Source organism: Phoenix dactylifera, chromosome 17 (assembly GCF_051530095.1).
Source record: "Phoenix dactylifera cultivar Ajwa chromosome 17, Ajwa_hap1_PhDact_Kaust_v1.1, whole genome shotgun sequence".
Taxonomy (NCBI): Eukaryota; Viridiplantae; Streptophyta; class Magnoliopsida; order Arecales; family Arecaceae; genus Phoenix; species Phoenix dactylifera.
The window spans coordinates 7295358-7305704 of record NC_143206.1 but is presented as its reverse complement, the minus strand read 5'-3'; the positions used below and the strand labels follow the sequence as shown (position 1 = coordinate 7305704).

The window sequence follows — 10347 nt, the reverse complement described above, 5'->3', positions numbered from 1 at the left end:
AAAACTAGCCGTTACCCATAACGGCTATTTGTGGTTTTTACCCAAAATATCCCTCCCAACAGTCATAAAACGGCTATTTTGTGGGGTATTTTGGGGGGAAAAAAATTTGGAGTCATATAAATACCCCTTTTCTCCCTCATTCTCACCACAACAAACCAACTCTTTTCTCCTTTTCTACTACTACTATTTCTCTCTTCTAGCAATATTTAGCAAGTGCTCTAGGCTTCTAGCAATTTAATTTTTAGTTTGCATTTAGCAAGTATTCAAGTGCTACACAAGAGGAGGTTCTTGTTGAGAAGTTAGAAGTACAAGAGAAAGAGAAGGTCACTCCTTGTTGAGAGCATAAGAGAAAGCTCACAAATCTCGGCTCTACCTCTGGTCATCTACTCAATTCCTCCTTGTGGTTAGTTTTTATTTTTTGCATTCATCAATTTAGATATGTCATCTTTTGATGAAAGTCATTTTGGCATTCCTCCTGTTTCTGAGGGAGAAGAAACTAATCCCTAACCCCATGTTCCTAGTTCCTCTAGAACCAGTGAACCGAGTGAAGATCAAACATCTTCTCGTAAGAGGACTAGTGCTGTATGGAATGAATTTGATAGAATTATGGTTGATGGAGTCTGGAAAGCAAAATGTAAAAAATGTGCTAAACTTTATAGTTGTAGTAGTAGTGGGGGAACATGCCATTTAAAAAGACATCAAGAGAGTCATAGGATGCATGATTCTCGTCTTCAAAGTACCCTTAATATACAAGGGGGATCACTTTTAGGTAATTTTGCATATAATCATGAAAATCAAAGAAAATCACTTGTAAAATGGATAGTGTTACGGGGGAACATAGCCACCATGCCCCACGTGACCGGCACGCGCGCCCAGGAAGACTACGGCAGCCCCTTGATCCAGCAATCCGACCCCGAGTCGGACATCTTCGGCTCCGCAGCCCGACCTCGAGTCGGCTGCCCCTTGATCCAGCAATCCGACCCCGAGTCGGACATCTTCGGCTCCGCAGCCCGACCCCGAGTCGGCAGCCCCTTGATCCAGCAATCCGACCCCGAGTCGGACATCTTCGGCTCCGCAGCCCGACCCCGAGTCGGCTGCCCCTTGATCCAGCAATCCGACCCCGAGTCGGACATCTTCGGCTCCGCAGCCCGACCCCGAGTCGGCAGCCCCTTGATCCAGCAATCCGACCCCGAGTCGGACATCTTCGGCTCCGCAGCCCGACCCCGTGTCGGCAGCCCCTTGATCCAGCAATCCGACCCCGAGTCGGACATCTTCGTCTCCGCAGACCGACCCCGAGTCGGGCATCTCTCGACAACGACAGGCTATTCCCCAGAGGCACGCCGCGGCCCTCTGCTCCACTACACCCAGCAACGGTCGTATCCGGCGCTGCTCCATGATCCCCTGTAACAGCCGTACAAAGCGGAGCTCCACTACGCCCTGTCATGGCCGTACCCAGCGCTGCCCCACGACGCCCTGTAACGGCCATGTCAGTGGCAGCTCCATCGTGCTACACGATGACCAACCCCCCAAAAGGACCCCCCAGCCTGGTATATATGCGGCTGGGGGGAGAAGGGGGAGGGTAAGCAAGAACTTCTAGAGCATTCTCTTACTTGCTACTATTATCTCTCCTTCTCCTCCAATCTCCTCTGACTTGATCGTCGGAGGGCCCCCACTACCCCAGTGGTGGTGCGAGGCTTGCTTGCAGGTTTTCCGGTGGAAGGTGGAGCGCAATCAACACCAACCAAGGCAACTCAAATGGAACCCCGTTCACACCGCTGTGCCAATCGTTCTCGGTTTGGACCACCAGCAACAGTTGGCGCTAGAGGAAGGGCCCGAATCTCAGAGCGGTCGTAATGGCACGGCGAGGTGGTCGTGGAGCTTCCAATGCCTCCGGTCGCGGGGCCTCTCGCGCCTCCGGCCGGGAGGCCGCTGCGTCTCCAACACATTCTCAGCAGCACTCCACCGCTCCACCTCCCATTCAGATGGTCGAAGCCGCTCAGTTCGACCAGTTAGCCCAGCAGGTTCGCACCCTCGCGGAGGCAGTGCAGAGCCTGCAGGGTGTGATGTCTCGGGCGCCGCAGCGGGCCCAGGAGCCGCTGCTCCCTGAGCGCTCACCTGTCCTCCTCAACCCGCGCTCCTTCCTCTCCCATGGGGAGGAGCGCCGGCGCGAGGAAGATTCTCGAGCACGGTCCATTCGGCCGGGACCTTCCCATCGGAGCTGCGCAGGGTACGAGAAGCGGGCCCGGGCGCGTTCCCAGACCCCCCAGTCCTCAAGGAACCCGCGCTCCAGTCGGTCCCCCTCTCGGTGCTCCTTGTCTCCCACCCATCGGTCGCGCTTTCTGGACCGGCGGGTGGACGATCTCCACCAACAACTCCAGGTCCTGAAGGGCCACTCCAAAAATCCCTTCGCCGACTTGGAGATCTCCTCCCAGCCGGCGCTTGCCTCGAGGATCCTGCGGACCCCGAATCCACCGGGGTTTAAAATGCCGGCGATCGAGCCCTATGACGGGGCGGCGGACCCGCGGGATCACGTCGAGAGTTTCAGGACCCTTATGCTCCTCCACGGAGCATCAGATCCTCTCCTCTGCAAGGCCTTCCCGGCGACCCTCCGTGGCCCGGCAAGGGCGTGGTTCGCCGGCTTGGAGGCTAACTCAATCCAGTCCTTCGACCAGTTTACTCGCCTCTTCATCACCCATTTCGCCGTCAGTAGCCGGCGGCGACTGGTCTCCGACTCCCTCTTTGATGTCCGGCAAAACGAGGGAGAAAGCTTGCGGGATTATCTTACCCGCTTCAACAAGGCTACGCTGGAAGTCCGGAACCTGAGCCAGGAGGTGGCTCTTTCAGCCCTGAAGCGTGGCTTCCGAAAGGGCAGACTCACCTTCTCCCTGGACAAACGCCTGCTGCGGAGCTTCCCGGAGCTGTTGTCCCGGGCGAACCAGTATGCGGACGCCGAGGAGGCGTCCGCCCACCGGAGCAAGGAGGCCGCCGAGATCCTTCCAAAGCTCGGGAAGAAAAGGCGAAAAGAGGCACGCCAGAGGAGGAGCCCGACGCCTCAACGTCGGCGCAGAAGTCTGTCGCCGGCGAAGAACAACGGCGCCCTACGCCCTCGTTCTCCGCCCCGACGTTTCAACCGGTACACTCCTCTCCTGACTCCCCGGGCCCAGATCCTCATGGAAATCAAGGGGCGGGAGGACCTCCCGGTCCCGAGACAGATGAAGAAGATTCCTGGGAGGAGGCCCTCTCGGGCGTACTGTGAGTACCACCGGGACCACGGCCACGACACCGAAGACTGCTTCCAGCTTCGGGACGAGATCGAGGCTCTCATCCGCCGAGGGCGTCTCGGTCGATATGTGAACGACCGACGTCCCCCCGCAGACCCGCGTCCGGCCGATCCGGCTCCTCAGGAGCCTCGGGAGCAGAATCGACCCGTCGCGGGCGTGATCCACACTATCACTGGGGGCTGCCCCCGGCCCGTGAGGAACGCAGGGGGCTAGGTCCTTAGCGCACAAGATCATGAGGCAAGGCTATTATTGGCCTACCTTGTTGGAGGACTCGAAGGATCACGTGCGGAAATGCGACGCCTGCCAGCGCCACGCCAACGTCCAGAGAGTCCCTTCTGTCCCCTTGGCACCAATCACTGCACCCTGGCCCTTCGCCCAGTGGGGAATGGATATCCTCGGACCATTCCCCGTCGCTTCAGCTCAGCGGAAATTTTTGATTGTTGCAATCAACTACTTCACCAAGTGGGTGGAGGCAGAGCCGCTGGCCACTATCACGGAGGCACAAGTCCGGAAGTTCGTGAAGAAGAACATCATTGTCCGATTTGGGGTACCTCGGGTCCTCATCTCGGATAATGGTCGACAGTTCGACAACAAGCATTTCCGTGACTTCGGCGAGGAGTTCGGAATCGAGCATCGGTTCACATCTGTGTCGCATCCCCAAACCAACGGCGAGGCCGAGGTCACAAATCGGACAATCCTCCAAGGAATCAAAGCGCGAATCGGTCGGACGGGGCAAGCTTGGGTCGAAGAACTCGAGAATGTCCTTTGGGCGTATCGGACCACGCATCGGACCCCTACCGGGGAGACGCCTTTCAGCCTAACCTATGGCACGGAAGCCGTTGTCCCCGTGGAGCTCGGACTCCCCTCACTTCGGGTGGCCGCACACCAACCCGAGGCCAATTCGGAGCAACTCCGAGGGAACCTGGATCTCTTGGAAGAAGCGAGGGAAATGGCGCAGGTTCGGATGACGATGTATCAGCGGAGGGTGGCCCGATATTACAACTCCAAGGTCCGACCGAAGCTTTTCAGAATCGGAGATCTGGTGCTAAGGCGAGCTAAAGCATCTCAACCTGCGGAAGGTGGGAAGCTAGCGCCAAATTGGGAAGGCCCGTATAGGGTTCGCTGGGTAAACCGACCTGGCTCCTACCAGTTGGAGGCCCTAGATGGTCGAGAAATTCCAAGGAGCTGGAATTCCGCTAACCTGCGGATGTATTACCAGTAGAACAACAATGCCAGAAAGACAGTTCAAAAATGTATAACACTTTTCATTTCAATAATTTTTGGTTACAATGGCGTGCTCGTGTGATTACAAGGAATTCCCAGAGGAAAATTAGGGTGTAAAGAAAGTAAAGAAGAGGTGGAGACTCCGAGGAGCTGAAGATCTGGGATCCCGAAACCTCCATCCGAAGCGGCTGCAATCCCACCGGAAGTGGGTGCTTCCAACCGGAGGCGCCATCGACGTCTCACGAAAAAGACGAAGAGCCGGCGCGGATGAAGAAGAAGTGGACGAAGGAGAAGTCCACACTGCTCCTACCCAGAGGCGCCATCCACGCCTCACGAAAAAGACGAGGAGCCGCCGCAGAAGAAGCTCCCGTTGCCTCCAGGGGAACGCCCCCTCCAAGGGATATTCCGGTCCTCCCCAGTGTTAGGGGAGAGAAGGGATACAAGGGAGAAGAGCATATGGAGGCGCGGTCCCGGATCAAGCGTCTGGTGCGGAGCTCAATCGGGAGGCTGAACTTCAAGGAGGGGAGACGTGATCCCGGATGAAACGCCTAGAGCGGAGTTCCGCCGGGGAGAACCTCCTTGTTGATCCCAGATGAAACGACTAGTTGGCGGAAGTCGCGAAGGGCGCGCCTCCCGTTCCTTCGGTAGGGGTCTCTCAACCATGCGCCGGAGAGGAGGCCCACGATCCATGGCAACCTGAACAGCTCCGGCTTGGCAGGCTCCATCGCACCTGCACCTATATTTATAGCCAAACTGCGGCCCCCCGGTCGTTCCGATGCGGGTGGCTCCAATAAATGCGGGCGCATTGAATCCAGAGCCGATCTGGCTCTCGAGGCGTATCTTTCCGCGATTTCCTAAGCGTTATTCTCCTTAATCGCATTCTTTGTGCAGGACACTCCGGGTGGCCTGTACCCCTAGGTCCACATATCTCCGCTCGCGCCCAGGCCGCATCCGCCTCGAAGAACGCGCGTATCGCGGCCGCTTAACTGACACTCCTCGCAAGCAGCAACTGGCGATCCGATTTCCCAGGTAACCCCTCAATTAGCATTTAATGCCCATCTGGTGTTCCCCAGGCGACGCTTGGAGAGGAGGAGAAACACGGTCGCAGCTGGCCACGGAGAAATCCCGTCGGGCGGCAAGCGACAGGCGCACGACCAGCGAGCGGAATTTCCCGAGGCTCGGCCCTCGGATGCCAGGCTAACCCGATGATCATCCCGGGAGCAGACTAGCCTGAAGCCCCGACCGGTCGCCTCGGCTTGCGCCAGCCTTGGCCGACCAACGAGCGGAATTTCCCGAGGCTCGGCCCTCGGATGCCAGGCTAACCCGATGATTATCCCGGGAGCAGACTAGCCTGAAGCCCCGACCGGTCGCCTCGGCTTGCGCCAGCCTTGGCCGACCAACGAGCAGAATTTTCTGAGGCTCGGCCCTCGGATGCCAGGCTAACCCGATGATCATCCCGGGAGCAGACTAGCCTGAAGCCCCGACCGGTCGCCTCGGCTTGCGCCGGCCTTGGACGACCAACGAGCGGAATTTCCCGAGGCTCGGCCCTCGGATGCCAGGCTAACCCGATGATCATCCCGGGAGCAGACTAGCCTGAAGCCCCGACCGGTCGCCTCGGCTTGCGCCAGTCTTGGCCGACCAACGAGTGGAATTTCCTGAGGCCTGACAACCCTCAGATGCCAGGCTAACCCGATGATCATCCCGGGAGCAGACTAGCCTGAAGCCCCGACCGGTCGCCTCGGCTTGCGCCAGCCTTGGCCGACCAACGAGCGGAATCTCCCGAGGCTCGGCCCTCGGATGCCAGGCTAACCCGATGATCATCCCGGGAGCAGACTAGCCTGAAGCCCCGACCGGTCGCCTCGGCTTGCGCCAGCCTTGGCCGACCAACGAGCGGAATTTCCTGAGGCCTGACAACCCTCAGATGCCAGGCTAACCCGATGATCATCCCGGGAGCAGACTAGCCTGAAGCCCCGACCGGTCGCCTCGGCTTGCGCCAGCCTTGGCCGACCAACGAGCGGAATCTCCCGAGGCTCGGCCCTCGGATGCCAGGCTAACCCGACGATCATCCCGGGAGCAGACTAGCCTGAAGCCCCGACCGGTCGCCTCGGCTTGCGCCAGCCTTGGCCGACCAACGAGCGGAATCTTCCGAGGCTCGGCCCTCGGATGCCAGGCTAACCCGATGATCATCCTGGGAGCAGACTAGCCTGAAGCCCCGACCGGTCGCCTCGGCTTGCGCCAGCCTTGGCCGACCAACGAGCGGAATCCCCCGAGGCTTGGCCCTCGGATGCCAGGCTAACCCGATGATCATCCCGGGAGCAAACTAGCCTGAAGCCCCGACCGGTCGCCTCGGCTTGCGCCAGCCTTGGCCGACCAACGAGCGGAATTTCCTGAGGCCTGACAACCCTCGGATGCCAGGCTAACCCGATGATCATCCCGGGAGCAGACTAGCCTGAAGCCTCGACCGGTCGCCTCGGCTTGCGCCAGCCTTGGCCGACCAACGAGCGGAATTTCCTGAGGCCTGACAATCCTCAGATGCCAGGCTAACCCGATGATCATCCCGGGAGTAGACTAGCCTGAAGCCCCGACCGGTCGCCTCGGCTTGCGCCAGCCTTGACCGACCAACGAGCGGAATCTCCCGAGGCTCGGCCCTCGGATGCCAGGCTAACCCGATGATCATCCCGGGAGCAGACTAGCCTGAAGCCCCGACCGGTCGCCTCGGCTTGCGCCAGCCTTGGCCGACCAACGAGCGGAATCTCCCGAGGCTTGGCCCTCGGATGCCAGGCTAACCCGATGATCATCCCGGGAGCAAACTAGCCTGAAGCCCCGACCGGTCGCCTCGGCTTGCGCCAGCCTTGGCCGACCAACGAGCGGAATTTTCTGAGGCCTAACCCTCGGATGCCTGGCTTAGCGCCGGAAGAAGTTCCTGAGGCCTAACCCTCGGATGCCTGGCTTAGCGCCGGAAGAAGTTCCTGAGGCCTAACCCTCGGATGCCTGGCCTAGCGCCGGAAGAATTTTCTGAGGCCTAACCCTCGGATGCCTGGCCTAGCGCCGGAAGAATTTCCTGAGGCCTAACCCTCGGATGCCTGGCTTAGTGCCGGAAGAATTTCCTGAGGCCTAACCCTCGGATGCCTGGCTTAGCGCCGGAAGAAGTTCCTGAGGCCTAACCCTCGGATGCCTGGCCTAGCGCCGGAAGAATTTCCTGAGGCCTAACCCTCGGATGCCTGGCTTAGTGCCGGAAGAATTTCCTGAGGCCTAACCCTCGGATGCCTGGCCTAGTGCCGGAAGAATTTCCTGAGGCCTAACCCTCGGATGCCTGGCCTAGTGCCGGAAGAATTTCCTGAGGCCCAACCCTCGGATGCCTGGCTTAGCGCCGGAAGAATTTCCTGAGGCCTAACCCTCGGATGCCTGGCTTAGTGCCGGAAGAATTTCCTGAGGCCTAACCCTCGGATGCCTGGCCTAGTGCCGGAAGAATTTCCTGAGGCCTAACCCTCGGATGCCTGGCCTAGTGCCGGAAGAATTTCCTGAGGCCTAACCCTCGGATGCCTGGCCTAGTGCCGGAAGAATTTCCTGAGGCCCAACCCTCGGATGCCTGGCTTAGCGCCGGAAGAATTTCCCGAGGCTCGCCGGAAGAAGTTCCTGAGGCCTAACCCTCGGATGCCTGGCTTAGAGCCGGAAGAATTCCCTGAGGCCTAACCCTCAGATACCTGGCCTAGCGCCAGAAGAATTTCAAGAGTCGGGAGTCAGCGAGACGCTACCAAGAGTTAAAAAGAAGAAGGACGAAAGTGAAATGAAGAAACTCTATTTGCATTAACTTTCATTGTTTCAGGGCCGAGACCCATACAACTTGGCAAAACGCCAACACACAAAGAAAAGAACAAAAATACAGAAGGTCAGCTTGGAGGAACCCCCGGGTCGGGAATGCCGGGCACGTCCGCAGGGGGTAGGGAGGCGGTTGGAGAATCAGCAGGCAATGGCGCCGGAGAGGAGTCTAGAAGAGAGATCCCACTCAGGTCAATTTCGGGGTACTTAGCCGACACCCTTGTCAGGCCTTCCTCGAAGCCTAAGATAAAGGAGTCGGACCCCGCGTCCGACATGTCACGGACGAACTCGTCAGACTGACGATAGGCCTGTACCGCCTCCGACATATCACGGGTGAACTCGGCGGACTGACGATAAGCCTGTACCGCCTGACGCCCGATTTCCGCACTCTTCTCGGCCAGCGCCGCCTCTGCCCGCTCCATAATCTGAGCTTTCGCCTCCAAGACCTTCGCCACAATCCGGTCGTCCGCCTCGGAGGAGATCCTCAGCAGATCAGCCTGAGCCTCCTTGTGCTTCGCCTCGGCAGCAATGCGAGCAGCCTCAGCCTCCTCCAGGCGCGACTGAAGCTCCTGGTCGCTCGCGCGGGACTTCTCCAAGGCCGACTCCAATTCGCCCAGCTTGGCTTCAAGAGACCGGGCTCGGTTGCGGGCGTTGTCGGCTGACCGCTGGGCCTTCTCCCACCTCTCCCGGTAGTCGGCAGCCTTCCGGGACTGCTTCTCGGCCCGCTCCTCCGCCTTCTTGATCTCGCCCTCGAGACCCGAGGCAACCTTGAGTTGCTCCTGAGCCTCCAACAGTTGCTTCTTGAGGGTGACGAAGCCGAGTGCCCGCTCTTCGGCCACCTGGAGCCTCATCTCGAGGTCCCTGGTCGTCCTCCCCGCCGCAGCCTGACCTCCCTCCTCTACTGCCTTCAGTTGGCTCTCGGCCCTCGCCAGAAGCCTCGCCTGTTCCTCGTAGCACTCCTCCAGGCGGATCATGTACTGGGCGAGCTAAAAGATAGGAAAAACGAGGGCGTCAGGCGGGGATCAACAGAGCCTATAAATGATGAAAGCGACCAAAAGAACACTCACCGACATGAGACAGACGCAGCTGGCAGCCCCAATGTCAGGGACCCTCATCTCCCGGACCTGCCTGCGGTCCTTCTCCAGCAGCACCGTCTCGATGAGGTTTCGGGCGCCGGCGAAAGTGAAGGCCGACCCCGACTTCTCCCCGGAGTCGGATGGTGGTTCTGCAGCCTTACCCTTACCCATCGCTTGGGGAAGAGTCATGCTGACCATGCTCGGGGCGGGGACCGCCCCTGGAATTGACAGGGTCCCGCTCGGCCGGGGCCTCGGCGCGTCCCTCCTCGTATCATCCGGAGCCGACCGAGTCGAAGGCTGGGCTGGGGACCGATCACGTCCGACCCGTCCATCTCGGGCGCGCCCGGGTGATGCCTCCGGAGAAACGGTAGTCTCGGCATCGGAGGGTTGATACAGCGTCAACTGCCGGTCCGCGCCCGCGGCGTCCTCCTGATCGGTGGGTCCGGACCCGTCTGTCGGCGTCGGAGTCGCCTGCCGGCGGGACTTCTTCGCCGGTGGGGCCCCGCTCGGAGGAGCTCGTTTCTTCCTCCGGACTGCTTCCAGTAGAGACGTCCTACCAACAGCCGTTGCCTTGTCCGACCGCATGACGTCGTCGATCTCTGCAAAAAGGACGAGGTGGTCGGAGGTTGAGAAACTGAAGGAAAGAACGAGACGAAAGAGGAGAAAAGAGCTAAAAAAGAAATGGTGGCGGGCTCACGGTCAGCGGGGACCGAGCTCAGACCGACGTTCACCAAGGTATCCTCGAAAATAAGGCGAGCCACCGAGGGGAGCCGGCCCTCGGCAACCAACCCCTTCAAGACGGCGACGCCATCGGATTCCTCCCTCGACAACCTCGATAGGCCAATCGGGGACTTCATCGGCGTCTCCCAGGTTGCCCTGATTCCCCAAGAGGGATCTGCGTCAACGAAAAAGAAGCGCCCCTTCCAGCCGTGAATGGAGGTAGGAGC

The 10347-nt window shown here is 59.6% G+C and overlaps 1 protein-coding gene across 1 annotated transcript; it reads right to left on the bottom strand.

The window, feature by feature from the left end:
- Positions 1 to 8170: 8170 nt before the first annotated feature.
- On the bottom strand, positions 8171 to 9607 carry LOC149751018 (uncharacterized). The gene is made up of 2 exons (XM_089928264.1): positions 9392 to 9607; positions 8171 to 9310 (listed from the first exon to the last, which is right to left on the bottom strand). The coding sequence occupies exons 1-2, from the start codon at positions 9596 to 9598 to the stop codon at positions 8396 to 8398; spliced, it is 1122 nt and encodes a 373-aa protein (XP_089784390.1). The 5' UTR covers positions 9599 to 9607; the 3' UTR covers positions 8171 to 8395.
- Between the last annotated feature and the right edge of the window lie 740 nt (positions 9608 to 10347).